The following is a 19111-nucleotide window of genomic DNA, read 5'->3' on the forward strand; positions in this document are numbered from 1 at the left end:
TCAGAACAAAATCCAAGGCCCCCAAAGCCCTACACCTGGCCTCTGCCTACCTCTTGTCATAGTACTCTCCTGCCACACAGGCCATTTTGCAATTCCTTGGACACGCTGATCTCTTTCTGCCCCCCTCCCCTAATGATCTTTGCACTGGCTGTTCCCTCTGTCTGGTCTTGCACCAGGTCTTCAAAGTGCAGATCTTTACGATCGTGATGGTCTCAGCAGAAATGCATCCTTCCCTATCGCAGGTATCGCTCCGACTCCCATCGCACTGACCTCCATTGAATTCAGGGATCTGTACCTGAAATTATCTTTATTTTACAGATAGGTTCTTAATGTGTTTCTGTCTCTTCCCACCAGAACGTGAGCTCCCCGAGAGCGGGTGCCTTGCCTCTGTCCACTCCAGTACCTCTGCACCTACAGCGCCTGACGCAGAGCGGGTGTCGAAAGCTATTTGCTAAATGGGGCAATCCTGGGAGCTGACGGCCGCGGAACGGGCAATGAGAATACAAGGTGACAGGGACCGCGCGGGGCCCGGAGTCGCTCGGCGGGAGTCGGGGCCCGCCTCCTGCTGGAAGACGGGCAGCTCCCCACTCTCATTCCAGTTTTGCTTCTGAGGGGATCAGGAGGGGCCGCAGCCTGTGCCCAGTCATCAGCAACGACAACAATCTTATTATTAGTGGGCAGAAAGCCAAGAGGTGGCGTGGCCTGCCGGAAGAGACCGGGACCCGGGCAGGGACCGCAGCCAGGCCGGTCGGGTCCGGGTCCAGAACGTAGAGGCGGGCGGTGCGGGGAGGGGCCCAGGGCGGCCGGCCGAGCCGGGAGGACAGAGCTGGGGCGCGGCGGCCGGGTAGCCGGGACCGGCCTCGCCAGCGCCGACGCTTCGCTTCCGGGTGAGGGGCGGGCGGACCGAGCAGTTCCGGGGCGGGCGGCGGTTCCGTCTGTGCGGGCCGCGCCGCGGCTGCTGGTCCCGGGCGCGCGGAGGGCGCGAGCGGCGCGCGGGGACCGAGGGGGCGCGAGGCAGCGGCGCGGGGACTCCGGGCCCCGGCGGCGGCCCATGGGGCGGGAGGCGTGAGGCCGCTGCCTGTCCGGGGCTCGGGGGGTGGGGGGAGCGGGGCGGGGAGATGGATAAACTGACCATCATCTCAGGATGTCTCTTTCTGGCCGCCGATATCTTCGCCATCGCCAGCATCGCCAACCCGGACTGGATCAACACCGGGGAGTCTGCGGGTGAGCCGCTGGCGCGCGGGACCAGGCGGGGGATTGGCTGAGGGCGACGCGAGGGAAGGGAGACCTGGGCTGAGGAGAGGACGGGGTGGAGGGTCCCGGCCGGAGGCTAGCCTGAGGGGACCGGGGGCGGAGGGAAGACCCGGGCTGCGGAGGAAGGGGATGGAGAAGAGGAAGCCGCCGGGCGCCAGCGGGACCCCCGGGCCGAGGGGAGAAGCGCCCCAGGCCGGGTGAAAAGTGGCCGAGGAGACCTGGGCTGGGCTGGCAAGTCCCGGACCGGGGAGGAGGGGAGCAGCCCTCCGATGTGAGGGATCGCAGAGAAATGAGCTTCGTTCTGGATTAAAAAAAAAAAGTCAAGGTGGGGGACGTGAGGAAACTGAGGCTCCTGCAAGAGAATTAGAAACCAGGCGGAGAGGCTGGGGCTGGGAGTGAGGCAGCCTGCGGGGCAGTGCGGGAGCCACTAGAGAGCTGGTGGGCGAGGGGAGGCCGAGAGGGATCAGGTCCGACCCCAGACCCTCCACCACCAGAGGAAGCTGCGGCCGGGGCGAGCCCGGGCTGCGGGCGCTGACCCCACCAGGCAGGGTGAATGGTGGGTGCTGGGAGAGCTAGTGGGGTTGGTGGGAGTGGGGGGCGCCGGATTGGAGCCCCTCTACACCCCCGCCCATCGCCTGCCCGCTTGGCAGTGTTTGAGACGCTTGTGGCTTCGGATTTTCCCTTTGAAGTGTGTATGTGGTTATAATTTTGCTTTATTTTAGGCCCGGGAGCTATACTACTACTAATAATAAACCTCATTTTATGGAGCGTCTTTCATTCCAGCGCATCACAAAAACGCTGGAGAGATCTTAATAGTAGTTACAAAATTAAATAACACATTAGAGTTGCAGGCAGCCCAGCGGCGGGAGCAGTGCTTGCTGTACCACCACGGAACTGTGGGCGGGAGAGGCAAGGTGGTGCCCTAGGGAAAGAGGCGGGCGTCTTTCTGAAGGATACCCCAGGTGAATGCGCTTCCAAGATTTTTCTCAGCTTGGGCCACTTCTTTCCCTGCTACCTCTCCTCCCTCCCCTCTTCCCCCGCCTCTCTTCCCCTCTCCCAGACCAGTGAGACCAAACCTTAATTAATGTAAACAGCTGTCAGGAGAGCTGCTCTGATTTAAGGAATGGTCTTGTTTTTTAACTGCTTGTTCAGTGCAGGTGAAGGAACTTTTGGAGGGTTGGGAATGTCAAGCTCCCTCAGTGGATAATTTCTTATAAAAATGCGACCGGGCGCGGTGGCTCACGCCTGTAATCCTAGCACTTTGGGAGGCCGAGGCAGGCGGATCAGGAGGTCAGGAGTTCGAGACTGGCCTGACCAACATGGCGAAACCCCGTCTCTACTAAAAATACAAAAAAAAAAAAAAATTAGCCGGGCATGGTGGTACGCACCTGTAATCCCAGCTGCTCAGGAGGCTGAAGCAGGAGAATCGCTTGAACCGGGGAGGCGGAGGTTGCAGTGAGCTGAGATCACGTCACTGCACTCCAGCCTGGGCGACAGAGCGAGACTCTGTCTCAAAAAAAAAAAAAAAGCATCACTGTGCTGTCAAAACTTACTTTTTAAGTATTACTTATGGTTCTGTATTTATCCTGCAATATTTTTAGCTCTTAGAAAAAAAGCGGTAGCTGGGACATTTGTTGCTTCCTCCTCCCTCCCTTCTCTCCCCCAATCTAGACCTAGTAACACAAAATCATGCTGTCGGATTCACTGGTTATTAAAATAACACTCTAAAAATTCTGCTACTTTTCTTGCCTATAGAGTTTTAGCAGAACTCTTAATTGTAAAAGATATGAAGAAAGAATCAGGATGGTTTCGAATTTGGTGGTACTATGGGCTTTGTTTATGAAAATATTGTTGCTGCCCGACAACTTAACACGGTTACATGTATGACATCCAGTTCATGACCTGTTGATGTTTTTATCCTACTTACATGTGTATTGACTCCTTTTATGAGACTGACTTTCAGGCTTTACGTACTTAGGGGAAAAGGGGTTTCAGTTCTCTAGCAGAAAGAATCTTTTTATAAAGAAGTTTTAGATAGAATCCCAATAGATAAAATAGACTAAATGACCATACAAAAGATATACTTGAAAGAGAAGAATTGTTACATATAAAAGAGAAGAAAGATAAGTGATAGCATAACATTCCTAAGATGGAAAAGGGCATAACCGGGCGTGGTGGCTCATGCCTGTAATCCCAGCACGTTGGGAGGCCAAGGCGGGCAGATCACCTGAGGACAGGAGTTTGAGACCATCCTGGCCAACCTGGTGAAACCCTGTCTCTACTAAAAATACAAAAAAATTAGCCGGGCGCGGTGGTGCATGCCTGTCATCCCAGTTACTCAGGAGGCTGAGGCAAGAGAATCGCTTGAACTTGGGAGGTGGAAGTTGCAGTGAGCCAAGATCGTGCTACTGCACTCCAGCCTAGGCGACAGAATGGTACTCCGTCTTAAAAAGAAAACAGAAAAAAAAAGGGGGGGCAAGCTCCTCTTGTATTCAGTAGAAAGCAAGGATAGAATGAGTATAACTCTTTCAAATTTGGAGGCAAAATTGGCTGTGAGTTGCCATGGAGATGGGAGCAATGGATGTCCAAGGTCTGAGGAAATAGAAACTGTTAGAAAAAAATAATTGCAGAGAAAGCTTGCCAACGGTGATAAGTAGGGTTGTCTAGCAGCATTGATGCATCGTGGAAGTTGATGGTCATGAACATAGAGTGTGATAACCTATCTGCCCTCTTGACCTTTTCTAGTAGTGCTGTGTCGCTTTGGTACTAAGGTAGGTGAATTTTCCAAGTGTTCTTGGAAATAAGGAAACATCAAGAATAATGTAAAAGCCTCATATACAATAATGAATAATAAAGAATAATGTGAGGGCTTCAAGGTTGGGGTTTGCCAGATACATCGCAACAAAATGATAGAGCAGCCAAGGTATTTAGGATAGTGGCCAAAATATTGTAATGATGGCTTATGGAGTATCAGCTGGATAAAGACTGAAAGTGAATAAAAACTAATGGATTGGTCAGTCGAATAGCAGATGGTACATGGCCAGTAGAATAGGGGACCCAATAAAATTGAAGACCAGTCAGAGTGGGAGTGATCAATCCAGCAAAGTGGAATGGTAGGGGATCGTAGGCACAAGGTCCAGAGTGTAACAGTGACAATGTGTGGCTGATTTGGGATCGAGGAAGTGATTCTTGTTTTCTAAAAGTTTCCCTTGCCATCTCAGGATACCATTCCGTTAAATATTATGGCTAGAAAGAGGAATAAGAGATAGTAGGAACATAGGAAATTTTAGAAATTCTTATTTAGCATGTATTTCTTACCTTACATATGTCAGGCAGTAAACCCCCCCAAAACGTAAAACGAATGGGACAGTACGTTCCTTTGTTTACTGTTGTGCTTGAGCTTGTATGCTGTACAGTCTCACCTGAGCAGGCAGATGTAGTCTTGAGTTAAAAAGAAAAAGTGCAGAGTTACACCTTCCAAATCAATGAAACATTTACAAGAAGTTCAAGGAAGATCTCAGTGATGACAGGTCTAGCTTTATTTCAAGAGCTGCACAAAAGCCACTTAACCTGGCAACAAAAAGTTAATGTGTTGGTTCCCTTTGGTGTATTATATTCAGTCTGTAAAGTTGTGATTGTGATGTTTTCATTGCAGTTTTTAAACAGGATAAAATGTATTTTAGAAGTAGAACTTTTGGAGCTGAAACAGTCTGCAGAATGTAGCTTGAAAACCACTGCAGTGAACTGCTAAGGGAAAGTTTCAGAATTCAAGTCTAGACTTCATCACTTCATAGCTCTGTAGCTTTAGGGCAGGTTCTTTAGCCTCTCTTTGTCTCCGTTTCCTCCTGTGTAAAGTAGGGATAATAAAAGTATCCATCTCATTGGGATATTGTGATAATTAACTGAGTTAACCCATGTCAAACATTTAGAACAGTACCTGACACACAGTGAATGCTCAATAAAAATTACATATTGTTATATTGCTGTTCTAGTTTATAAGAACAGGTGTCAGAATCCAGTTTTGAAATGAAAGCCCAGAACTATGAGAAATGCTGTTTTCTCTATTAGATGTTCTAGGAAATAAGGAAACATTAAGAATAATACAGCCATGCTTAGAACAAGTTAAATATATGTCCCTCTTTGGCCACTTCCATGCTGTTCTTCCTCTTCCAGTCTCTCCATACTCTAATCTCCGTTCTCAGCTTCTATTTGAACTACCATAGAAGGAAATAGAAAAAAAAAAGAAGAGCAACTTCCTGAAGTCCCTATTGATAAACTATGTTACTATAAGATTATGGACCATACTTTGGACAGCAGTTTTTCATGTTTTTATTGTCTTGGTCTAGATACAGAGAAAGTACATCCCTTTTATTTTCACCTGTGTGATTAACATTTCATCTACTTGTTGTAATGGCTTGTGGATTATGCACAAACTTTTGAAGATCTGAAACATCATATTGTATGTATGGGGGAAGGCACTCGAATGAAGACTCTTTTTCTGTTAGTGTAACCAGAAATATTAAATGGTAGATGAATACAGTGGCAAAATTACATAATTCTGCTATGCTAAGGTCAAATTTCTGCTGGTTACTGGAACTCAACATCAATAGCAGTATCTTTGATTTTATATAATGCTTCATAGTTTTTGAAGCACTTTGACATCCATTACTTGATCTGATTCCTTAGGATGTTTATATTTGGCCAATGTAAAATAGTCATTTTCACATTTTCCCCCACATGGCAGTGCTTTGCATATGAGATTTGAGTTTCAGTGCTGCAAAGATTCCATTGAAGAAAATTCTTCACTGAAGTATTACCTATATGTTATTTATGCACACCTTTTACTTATCTTAAATGAAATTAAAATTCTTCAGTGGCTGGAGGTTTTCCCAGATTACAGAAGAGGGAAAGAAAGAGACTTGGGTTTCAGTCTTAAAGTGATAGTCTTTGCTTTGTACAAGCTTCTTAATTTCACTGTCACTCTCTTCTCACCCCTGAAGAGACTTTTTATCAGGGGGAAAAATTAGTGTTAGTTAATTTTAACAAGATAAACAGTTAAGTAAAGCTGCTTCTCTGATAAATATAAATGGTCTACAGATCCCTTTAGTGAGGGAGGCATTATCCCCTCACAGCGAGGATTTCAGTGACCGTAATCCTAATCATCCTAGATAGATTTGCCTTATGTTCTTTATGAAGATTTCCAGATGTTCCCCAAAAGTCTCTTTCAAGTAGCTGAAAGAACTTCTTCCTTATGTCTCATCAAAATTTCCCTAAAGTGGTTATCATATTCATGTTATAGTTTGTCATAATGAAGTTAAGGTTAGTGTATTCATTTCTGAAGATATTTTCATTCTCGTTGTTTTTAAAATTGTCTAGATGGGATGTTACTGCTTAGCGGGGGGTCTCAAAAACTGACATGTTCTTCCCTGCTTGTATTCTGAACTAGTTGAGGGGCAAAAAATAAATAAGGTATTTAGGGGCTAAAATATGATTTTATTACTAAGAGGATATTGGAGAATGTCACATTTGGGGGCACGTGACTTCCTACTCCTGGACCTTAAAATTGAGCAGACTTAACAATCCAGTCCCAGACAGAACTGGGGGACCTGCCCCTATAATACTTCCAGCATGACAGAGGAGAGATGAGTGCTTCCAAAGGCAAAATGTTGAATCACATATGCCCAGTATTTTCTCCTAAACTACCAGTCAGATGAAGTCAGTCCTCGTGACCTGACAAGAATTGAGTGAGGAGACACAAATGAGCTAAAAGTATTATGCCAGCAGGATTCTGTCCTCTTCCCCTGGTCTCCATTGCTCATGGATAGTAAAATTGGGAATAAGGAGAAAGTCTTACATGTTTAAAACCCACTATATGTCTAGAATTTTGTGGGGAAGAGTTTTCATTTTCCTCAGGTCTAAAGATTGGCAGGTGTTCAGGGAAGTGAAAGACTTGGTGAGGGGTATCATTTCCTATTCTGCTACCTCCTACCTACTTCATAGGAAAATCTGGTAAACCTCAGATAAGGGACCGTGGTGCTTGACATCTATCTCATAAGGGTTCAAGATCTGCAGGTAGATCCCGGCCTATGCACTGGGGATCCTCAGTTTAAAACATTAAAATTACAAGTTGCTCAAGCAGACCTGTTCATTAAGTAATAGAAAATGATTAAATCATTAGTCCTTTCCCTGGAACTGTAACAGCTTCAGTGGTCACAAAGGTACTTTGACATGAAAGAACTCTGTAACATCAATTGTTAAACAAACCTATCTCAAACTTCATTTTATTAATCACTTTGGACATGATTTATAGAGAAGGACAGGATTTGGTTATCTAAAAGGGCAAACATTTTGAGATTGTGTTCTCGTTGAATTTAAAAAGCATTAATAATATTTCTTCATTGGCCTTTTGAGCCTATTTCCAGTAAATTTTTTAAAGAGCTTTATTGAGATGTAATTCACATAATAATAAAATTCATCCATTTAAAGTATGCAAATAAAGTATTTAAAGTATACAAATCAGTGGCTTTTAGTATCTTCATAAAGTTGTGTGCTACCATCACCGTAGTCCATTTTAGAACATTTTCATTACTCCAAGACCAGGCTAAGAGGTGTCTCTTAGCCTCCTAGGCAACCCCTAATTTGCTTTCTGTCTGTTGATTTGCCTATTCTGGACATTTCCAATCATAGAATCTATCTGATCCTTTGTGACTGGCTTCTTAAACTCAGCATAATGTTTTCAAAGTTCATCCATGTTATGACTTTTTTTTTTTCTTTAAGAGACAGGATCTTGCTATGTTGCCCAGGCTGGACTCAAACTCCTGGGCTCAAGCAATCCTCCAGCCTCAGCCTCCCAAGTAGCTGAGACTATAGATGCATGCTGCCACACCTAGCTATGTATTTCTTTTTTATTGCCAAGTATTCCATTATATGGATAGACCACATTTATTTAGCCATTCATCAGTTGGTGGACATTTGGACCACTCAGTTTTTTACTTCCAAGCCTAAAAGTCTATGAAGATAAAGTGATTAAAGATGTTTTTTAAATGTGGTTTTTTAAAAAGTGACATTATCAGTATAATTTATTTCAGCATATCAAGTAGTAATTATCAATAAAAATTCAAAAACCAGTCTTTTTACAGTACTCACAGGACATGCTTAAAGCTTGAGATCATTTATGATACTGTAAATTCCCAGAGTAGACCAGATTTTCCAATAAGAAATTAGATCTCCTGAACAAAGCATTAATATTTCCTTTACAACCTTAGTTCCAAACATCATCTCTTTTACTATTACCAACAGAGATGGAACCACTTCAGAATTAAGAGTATAAATAAGCCTAAATGTTTTTGGAGAAGGGGAATTTAGGATTAAGAACATGAACAGCAGGCATGAGTAAATGGAAATCACTAAAAGAAGGAAATTCAGAAGAAAAAAAAACTAGAGTAAAGACTGCTGATGCATTTGTTAGATTGGCCATACTTATTGAGTCCTTCCTTATTTGGCTGCCAGAACCCCTTTCAAATTTTGCATAGTAATAGTTACATATATCGGTTCTCCACTGTTCTGCTTAGTGTGACCAAAAACATCGTTTAATCCCTTTCCTGATAAATACTGAGTTTGTATTGGAGTTGCAGTATAGTAAAATGGTTCTGTAGGATTTGGAGTCAGACATATCTCTATTTGATTCTTGGATTCCCTTTTTATTAGCTTTATGATTTGGGGCATGTAATTTGATTTTTCAGCTATAAAATGGAGACAATATATTTATCTCAAAGGCTAGTTGTGAGGAAATAAAATGTGGCATATAAGAGATTAGCACATTGTCTGATACATAGTAAATGCTCAAATGTTAGTCATTTATTATATAAAAGATCAAAACATCTGGATTTTTTAGTGTTTCCCTTTTGTACTGTCTTATTTATTTACTTATACCCTGCCTTGTTCCAGAAAGAGATTTAAGGCAACATAATGTGTCTGTATTTGAATGTTCGTGAACCCAGCTGGGTCCAATCTGGGAAGAGTGACTGCATAGTCAGTTGTTGTGGTAATATACACTTATGGGACACATGTAACTACCAAAACCAAGGAGTACTTGGGTTTATATGTTTCTGGAACAGATTGAAGAGGTTTTCTAAGTGAAAGACAGCCTAGCACAGTGGAAATGGCACACGGACTTTGGGGCAAACCAACATGTAGCCAAGTCCCAGTGCCACTGTTTACGAGCCATGTAATTGGTCTTAGAAAAGTTGCAGTTGAGGGTTTTTTTTTAATAAAAATTGTATCATTCAGACCTGATTAATACCTCTTTCAGCACTTCAATATTTATGCAGGTTTAGACTCCAACTTTGTTCTCCTGTGGGTTAAAGAGTATTAACCACAGTGTATTGTTAAGATCATTTAGTTCAGAAGTTATTTTTAAAGGAATTTAAGAGCTGGTAGTACAGTTGGAGTATCAAGTCAATTTTTCTCACCTCGAAGTGTGAAAATAAGTTCGAAATATATGAGATAGTTGGTTCTTTATAGAAACCTGGCAAGCGGTATAACTGAAGATTTAGTTTATAGAATAAATTTTTTTCTAGTTACTAGCTTCTGTAATGCAACTGTGAGTTCATTTTTTCCATAACCCATTTCAATGCATACTTAGGCGGTGGGCCATATTGCATAATCTTATAGGGGAAATTTAGACATGTAATGAAGTGTTCCTGTTTATGAAATTGTTACTGTTGAATTATAAATAAGAACTTGTTCTTGCAACCCAAATGCATAATTATTTACATAGTGACCGTGTTTGATATGCTTCTCTAAGAGACCCAGGAAATTAGGTTGTACGGTGACAGCAGTGACAGGTATATAGGTACAAATTTCATATTTACCGCTTTACCTTTGTGATGGTTTATATAACATGACATTCATGTCTTTTTGGTTGTCAGAATGTTGTATTTTCAACTTCTGAAGCTACACATTTTCTTCCAAGTACTTTCCAGAATTCCTTGCCCAACTAAGCATCTAACAGCTTTATAATTAGAAAACCTGATCCAATTGATAACAACAGATTGAAAGTAGCAGTTATTTCATCCTTTATCAACTACAAACTGATGAAAAAATAATGTTGGGAAAGCTGTTATAGAAATCCTAAAGAGGCTTAGATAAGAGCCATGAGGAAACCTGAAGGTCTTTGAATATCAGGATGCCTAAAAATAGGTACCCGAATTAAAAATCATTTTTCAATAATATACCCTTACTGTGTATTTCACTTAAATATACTGTGTAAACTTTACTGTGCATTCTCTTGTTAACTGCAAATTACACGGGGGAGAATTCTTGCCAGATATGCAATGAGCAAGTAGAATGTGATGTTCCTTTGGGGTTTATTGCTTTAGAGTTGACAAAATAAAGAGCATTTGGGTTTGGGTGTTGCTATCAATGGTACTTACATGTATTTGTGAATATGTACCAACTAACAAGTATCGTTTGCTTAAGGGAAGTTTCAGTGTGTGACTCCAGTTCATTTTTGAAGCAAACTGACATATCTTTGAATCACTGCTTTTTTTTTTTAATTAGCAAAAGGCTGCACTTTGTGTGTCTCATTATACTAGCTTTGCTATAAATAAAATGTCACATTTGGCATTTTGATACTTGCCGTTGTATATATTGAGCGAAAAGGCAGCTGTTGACTTTTAATATAGATCTGTTCAACTAGGGACCATATACTACTATAGTTAGAGATTAAACAGGAGTAGAAAAAAATGCAGTTGGGTGGGTCAAGTAAGAAAAAAGAAGAACAAAATTTCATTATTGCAATATATTCACAGTAAGTTGTTTACCTGGAACATGGTTGGGTCTAATTTCAGCCATAATAATGGAAGTTCTTCTCAAAAATAGGCCATGTTCAGATCAGTTCTGCTGACCAGGCCACTGATCTCCAAAGACAAAAATCTTTAAGGCCACTTAGACTATCAAAGAGATATGACCATTTCATTTATAAAGTACCATCATTTTGATAAAAGAAATCTTTAATTTACTATGAATATTTTAAAAATCTTCCCATAGATATTCCCTGTGCCATTGGACTTCATTCCAGACCGTCTTGCAACAAATGCTATTGACGTATTTGTGGTCTGTAAGGAATCTGTGCTGAAATAATCAGAGAGATTATGTTTAAGCAAATGAAAAAAGTCCTTGAGGTACCCTATACCCTAGGAAGATAAAATTGTATCTTGCATGTCTTATATCTTGTGAGTATGTACCAACATATGCATATGATCAGGCAATCAGAGAGGAGGTGGAATTTGAGCTTAACAGATGATACATTTAATAATGAGTAATAAGGAAGACTTGGGTGGTTCTTGTTCTTGGGAAGGGAATGGCATGAGTAAAGGTAGATAGCAGGCAGTAAAATTTCTATTCCAGTCCATTTCTCTGTATTGCAACTTATTTTATCTTTCTAAAGAACAAATAGAATAATAAATACTTGTGTAGCATTTACTTTGTGACAGATTCTTTTCTAGACACTTTACATGTGTTAATTGATCCCCACAATGCCCCTGTGTAAGTGCTATTATTTAGACAGCCCGATGAAAATACAGAGAAGTCACTTGCCTAATGTCACACAGTGAATCTTGGCTCTTAACTATTGCATGTGTTTGTACCAGAAACCTTCAGTGACTTCATCTTCCACAGAACAAAAGACACTCAAGGATTTTCACAATCTGGCTCCAACTTATAATACGTTCTGGCCTTAGATCCTGCTTCTTTCCCCCGCATGAATGTACATTCTAGCCCCTCTGTATTACTTTCTGTTTCCTGTGTACAATCTGTATTCTCATCTGTAATTCTTTGGCCCTCTCACTCTCTCCAGTCCCTGTTTTATCAGTATCCTACCCATCTTCCGAGCATATCCGCTGTTATCTTCATAAAACCTTTTTTGATCCCTTACCTAAAGTGATTTTCCACCCCCTTGGTAACACTTTGCACATTTTTTATGGTAGCATATCTGTATCATGGTTATTTGTGTGGTACTTGCCCTATTTTCTAATATAATTTTTTTGTAGTATAGATTTTTTTTAAGTTCTTTGAGAGCAGGGAATATGATTTATTGATCTTTGTATCTTAAGCAGCATTCAGTCTAAGCTTGCACAGGGCAGGAAAGAGGAAATGTTATGGTTAACACTAAGATTTTGAACCTGGGCTAGAGAATAAAATTGGGAATTTAGAGAGTGAGGTGATTGTAAAAAGTGAGGAGTTGATTTAGACATGTTCTATTTGAGGTGAGAGTAGGATATGCAAGAAGAAAGGGACTAGAGCTCAGAAGACAGGAATATTTGGCACTCCCAGTCTTATCTCATTTTCACAAGTATGATACTTAAATTGTTACATATCAAATTAGCTGCATATCCATAGAATTCAGGCTTCATTTTTTAAAAAATGTATCAGTTGGGGCCGGGTGCGGTGGCTCACACCTGTAATCTCAGCACTTTGGGAGACTGAGGCAGGCGGATCAGCTGAGGTCAGGAGTTCAAGACCAGCCTGACCAACATGGAGAAACCCCATCTCTACTAAAAATACAAAATTAGCCAGGCGTGGTGGCACGTGCCTGTAATCCCAGCTACTCAGGAGGCTGAGGCAGGAGAATCGCTTGAACCCGGCAGGCAGAGGTTGCAGTGAGCCCAGATCGTGTCATTGCACTCCAGCCTGGGCAACAAGAGCAAAAACTCCGTCTCCAAAAAAAAAAAAAAAATCAGTTGGTTTTTATTTGGAAAATGAAGTCCGGCTACTATATAATCATTCCTGACTTTAATTTTTTTTTTTTTTTTTTTTTTTTTGGATGGAGTTTCACTCTTATTGCCCAGGCTGGAGTGCAACGGCTTGATCTCGGGTCACCGCAACCTCCGCCTCCCGGGTTCAAGCGATTCTCCTGCCTCAGCCTCTCAAGTAGCTGGGATTACAGGCATGCGTCACCACGCCCAGCTAATTTTTGTATTTTTAGTAGAGACGGGGTTTCTTCATGTTGGTCAGGCTGGTCTCGAACTCCCGACCTCAGGTGATCCACCCACCTCGGCCTCCCAAAGTGCTGGGATTACAGGCGTGAGCCACCGTGCCCAGCCCTGACTTTAATATTATAAAATGAAACTTAATTTGTAGGTTGTTTTGTTGATTCTCTGGGTCAATACAGAAGTTAGATTTCTAGGCTAGCCCACAAGACCATGTTGTAGTTGAAATACTTCTGCAACAACAAAATAGTAGAAAGCAATACAGTTGCTTTACTATTTGCATTTTCAAAAGATAAAAAGGAACAAGAAGGGGCAGCTTATTTCTCTTATTCTTGATCAGTTTGACTTCAAAGCTTACAACATTCCACCTATGTGATATAGTTGTTCACTGAGATTCTTCTTATGTATGTCAACAGTGTTTTGGGTTTTCTGGCCCTATCAGAGGAATTACGGAGAATGTATGTGTAAGAGGTTTCCTGAAGTGGAATAACCTGAGGTAGAGTTAACTCAGTAGAGCTGAGGAAGATATGTATGAGTGAATGCAAGTGCATATGATATGTGTAGTTTGCTATGGTGGGGGTGGGTTGGGGATGGTGAGGAACTTGTAATGGGTGAATAATCTCTCCCATGAGGAATCAAGATGAAATGGAAGAGGTTGGATCCGATGTTCCTCATCTGAGCCCATGGGAAGGGCCATTAGTCTGGTCTAGAATGGTTACTGTTTGTTGAGGGGACCTCTATGGTTGGATAGAGTAAGGAGAAAAACAGTATTTTGTATGCCAGTTTAAGTATGATAAGGTGCAGATTAAGTCTTTTATGTTGAAATCTGGGTTCTAATTCTGGCTTTCCCATAGTTGTTTGTGCTTGAAAATTTACCTAAATTTTGTTATTCTGTATTTTCCCCCAACTGAAAAATAGTTCCTGTCCCCCTTCATCTTCATGAATATCCTCTTACTTGAAAATAAAAGTGAGTGTATATGATATGTTAAATTCTTAGGAAAGTATTTTATTCAGAAAGTTATAGTTAAAAGAGTATGGGGGCTGGGCTCACACCTGTAATCCCAACACTCTGGGAGGCCGAGGTGGGCAGATGGCTTGAGCTCAAGGAGTTCGAGAGCAGCATGGCAACATGATGAAACCCTGTGTCTACAAAAAATACAAAAATTAACCCGGCATGATGGCGTGTTCCTGTAGTCCCAGCTACTCAGGAGGCGTAGGTGGGAGGATCTCATGAGTCTGGGAGGTGGAGGTTGCAGTGAGCCGAGACTGGACCACTGCACTCCAGCCTGGGTGACAGAGTGAGACCCTGTCTCAAAAAAAAAAAAAAAAAAAAAAAAACATGGGGTAGAAGTCAGAACTCAGTTCAAATTCTGGTTCTGTTGTTTACCAGCTGAGGGGCTTTGAGCATGTTTCTTGGTCTCTGAGCTATAGTTTTTTCATGTATAAATAGGGATAATACTTCTTACCTTGAAGGGTGGTTGTAAGAATTAAAGTTAATATATCTGAAACATCTACCACAGTACAGGCACACATGGTAACTGTTGTTATTGTGGTTAAGCAACTAAATGGATTAATCTCTTATCACATTTGATACATAGAACATAACATTGCAATTGATTATTTGCCTACCATACAGTTACTGAAGGCAATCTGATGTTTTTAAAGTAGGATATATCATTGTTTTATCCTTGGCTGCCCATATCACTTTTTTCTTCCATTAAAAAAAGTAGTCTCGCTGTGTTGCCCAGACTGGTTTCAAACTCCTGAACTCAAGCAGTTCTCCCACCCTGACCTCCCAAAGTGCTGGGATTGCAGGCGTGAGCCACTGCCTGGGCCCTGCCGGTATCACTTTCACGATGTACATTGTAACCATGCCCCTGATACTTGGATTGCTACCTTCTTCCAGCTCAGTGCACTAAGAGTATCAGACAGCCTCTCCAAATGTTTATATGCAAGTGCTGTACTGCATATCAAAGGTAACATGTATTTGGGGAGTTTTCAAGTGTGATGACAGATTGTACTAAGCCACTAGCATCCTGTCAACCTTCCTACACTAGCCAACATTTGCTAACTGGGTTATGGATGTAATCTGTAGTCCTAGGGTAGATTTCCCCGACTGGCTAGGTATGTAAACCATAACCCTAACCTCATTAGTTGAGGTTAGTCACTATCATGGACTGAATGCACCCCTCCTTCCAAATTCACATGTTGAAATCCTGATGCCCGATATGGTGGTATTAGGCAGAGGGGATTTGGGGAGGTGATTAAAAAGAGGTCTAGCCCAATTTGTGCTACATGAAGATACAATGAGAAGTTACCAGTTAGCAACCTAGAAGACCCTCACCAGAACCAGACCTTGCTGGCACTCTGATCTCAGATTTCTAGCCTCCAGAAACGTAAGAAATGAATTTTAATTGCTTTTAAGCCACTTGGTCATTTGTTATAGCAGCCCAAATGGACTAAGATGGTAATCAAGTGTCAGTCAAGGGTTCCAAATGTAAAGGATGATTGATAATCACAGGTAGCCTATAAGATAATTTATAGTATAATCTTATTCATTTTCTTATGATGAAACATAAAATGTGAGACTTTTTATTCTGTAGACAAAATACTTTGGGTTTAAAAATTTTTTTAATTGAGTCACTTAAGAAACTATAGCAAAGAATCTTACTAAGACAAATGTAGACAGTCATATATCAGCCTACTAAATCACCTTTTAGACTCCTACTCTGGATAAGATTTAGTGGATTAGGATTAGAAGACAAACCCTTTTATGTTGACATGTTGCTAATATAGGACTCATCCTGGAAACCTTATACTCTTTCTGAGGTTCTTACCATTCAGTAGGTAGCTATTATTGTGTAACCATTTAGAATTGCACCATTAGTTAAGTAAGATGTTGGCTTTAAGTGGACCACCCTGTATTGAATATTTAATTATCCTTTATTGTGACTATCTTGACAGTTATCAGGGATGTTGGGTACATTATGGGTTTTCCCTACTGTGCTGTTTCTTTTATTTTTTGCCTCTGTAAGTTGCTGAGCACTGCTTTTTTTCTCTTTTTATTAGCCTAGAATTAACTAAAAGATTGTATCTCTTATCCATCACCTCCTACTGCGCTCTGCCGTTCCTTTCTAGGAGCCTCTTGTGGCAAATCTCCAACTTGGCTATTCAAGCAGTTCATACCCAGATGAAAAGTTCAGGGTACAGATATCAGCCATTCTCAGTGGTCAGTTTCCACTGTCTTTACCAATAGCCCTCTGCTGTGCTCAGCTCCTGTTTCTCTGAGCTTGAGGTTTTACTGAGTTTTTTTTAGAAAATCCATCAACTTATCTAATGAAGAAGACTGTATTTTGACTGTATTGATACAGGCTACAGAGGTACTTACTCCTTTTCTGTGAACCTATTTTCTCTTGTATAGATTCAAGAAATTCTTCAGTGATTCTGCTTTGTTGATGGTATTCTTGTCATTTTCTCATGCTGCTATAGAATTTTGTACAAATTATATATATATATATTCTTAAGAAACTTAGTTTATCCAACAAAAGGACTATAACACTATTTTACATTCTTAATTCTGATATAAAGCACATTTTCAAATTAATTGCCAACCTTTGTTTTAAAATTATATTGAAATCCTGGACCTAGCTCTTCTAGACAGTTTCTTTGGTGTATTATATTGGTCATTTCAGTGGCCAATCTTTGGTCATTTCAGTGGGATTTGGAGAAGACAGGAGAATAAATTGACTCACTTTACCTCCCAGCAATGTTTAATGAATGTTGATTGAATGAGTGAAATTAGTGGTTAGGTAGAGCAGTTGATTTGGCCTAAATAATATTTACAAATATGTATAGGAGATTTAGTCTACAGCTCTACAGCAGTTATCTTTGAAAACTTTTTTTTTTTTTTTTTTTTTTTGAGATGGAGTCTCGTTCTGTCACCAGGCTGGAGGGCAGTGGCATGATCTCGGCTCACTGCAACCTCCGCCTCCAGGGTTCAAGCGATTTTCCTGCCTCAGCCTCTAGAGAGCTGGGACTATAGGCGTGTGCCACCACACCCAGCTAATCTTTTGTATTTTTAGCAGAGACGGAGTTTCACCATGTTGGCCAGGATGGTCTCGATCTCTTGACCTTGTGATCTGCCCACCTCAGCCTCCCAAAGTGCTGGAATTACAGGCGTGAGCCACTGCACCCAGCCGAAAACATTTTTAATAGTGGGAAAGTTATGATACAATAATTTTCTTAAGGTCACACATTTAAGTAAACCAGAAAAGGTTTAAGTTTTATGGCTCCTATTTATGGCAGGAACGTATGTGTAATCAGTTAGAATGCAGGAGACATTATATTAAAGTGGCTAACAGCACAGACTGTAGAGCCTAGGTTCAAATTCTACCCGTTCTGTCTGGACATGACGGTTGATGTGCCTGTAATCTCAGCACTTTGGGAGGCTGAGATGGGAGGATCGCTTGAGCCCAGGAGTTTGAGACCAACCTGGGCAACATAGCAAGACCACATCTCTACAAACATTTTTTTTCTAATTGCTAGTCATGATGGTGTGTGCCTGTAGTCCTAGCTACTTGGGAGGCTGAGGCAGAAGGATTGCTTGAGCCTAGGAGTTCAAGGCTGCAGTGAGCTATGATTGTGCCACTGCACTCCAGCCTGGGCAGTGGAACAAGACCCTGTTTAAAAAAAAAAAAAAAAAAATCTATCTGTTCAGCTTACTAGCAGCATGATTTTGGGCAACAAACCTGAGAGGTCTGTTTCATGTATATAAAACACTTACAGTGCTTGGCACATAGCACTATGTAAGTGTCAACTAAAGTTAATCAGACTAACTTTTGAAGATCCTTAGCTATAGTCTTTTCAGGAGCCATAGGCAGTTATCTTAAAATTGATCATAAATAGTTTATTGTAATAAATATTAAGTTGTAGATATAAATGTTACCATACTGATTCTACTGTTTACATATAAATTCTAGTCCATGGACAACTGGCTACAATGTTTACCTCATATGAATAGTACCACTACTGTAAAGAAGAGTAGTCTTACTATTGAAAAAAGTAAATTTCAATATTGAATACAAATTGAAATCAATGAGCCTAACTATATATCAAATTAATCAGGTAACCATCAAGGAAAAAAATTATCAAGTAACTTTTCAACATAGAACTCTGACTGTGCTCCCTTAATGATGGCATATAACCTAAGGACAAAAAGAACTGCAAAGACATACTGATCTTAGTAGGTAACAAACCCCCTACAACAGCTCTGCAGGGGAAATGTCCCCATTTTGCTGGTGAAGAAGCATATTCAAAGAAGGGAATGATTTACCTGGCATTAAATGATGCTGGAGTCATTATACCACATTGCTGTTTTTATAGTGTGCTGTTTCTGATGAGTCCTGTGCTAACCATCCTGGTTTGTTTAGTACCTCTCTCTTAACTAACACCCTCTGTAATTATTAGAACCACATTTTCAAGAACTTAGTAACCATTTGAATCCCCTTTTTTCAATAATTTCATTCCATGTAATCAGGCCTAGTTTTTTGAAATCTGCTTTCCTAAGGGGTATTTGACCTACCCATTCTTTACAAATTCTCAGATGACCTAGATGACCTAACAGCTTTTTTCCTAATTCCTCCTACTTCACCAGTAACTAGTTCCTGGAATATTAGCTAGTGTCCAAGTCACAATTACTTATGGTCTGTATGATAACTAAGTCTGGAAGCTAGATATGAGAGAATTGCATTCTCTTTTTTTTTTTTTTTTTTTTTGAGACAGAGTCTCACTCTGTCACCCAGGCTGGAGTGCAGTGGTGCAATTTTGGCTCACTGCAACCTCCACCTTCCGGGTTGCAGTGATCCTCC

The 19111-nt window shown here is 41.2% G+C and overlaps 1 protein-coding gene across 1 annotated transcript in view; it reads left to right on the forward strand.

Moving 5' to 3' along the window:
* Positions 1-927: 927 nt before the first annotated feature.
* MOSMO (modulator of smoothened) overlaps positions 928-19111 on the forward strand; it is a 76225-nt gene continuing 58041 nt past the window's right edge. Inside the window, exon 1 of the mRNA XM_032157091.3 lies at positions 928-1224. Coding sequence (XP_032012982.1) covers positions 1119-1224 — 106 coding nt within the window. The 5' untranslated portion in view covers positions 928-1118. The remainder of the gene's footprint in view (positions 1225-19111) is intronic.

The sequence above is a fragment of the Hylobates moloch genome, unplaced genomic scaffold (genome assembly GCF_009828535.3).
Source record: "Hylobates moloch isolate HMO894 unplaced genomic scaffold, HMol_V3 SCAFFOLD_6, whole genome shotgun sequence".
NCBI lineage: Eukaryota > Metazoa > Chordata > Mammalia > Primates > Hylobatidae > Hylobates > Hylobates moloch.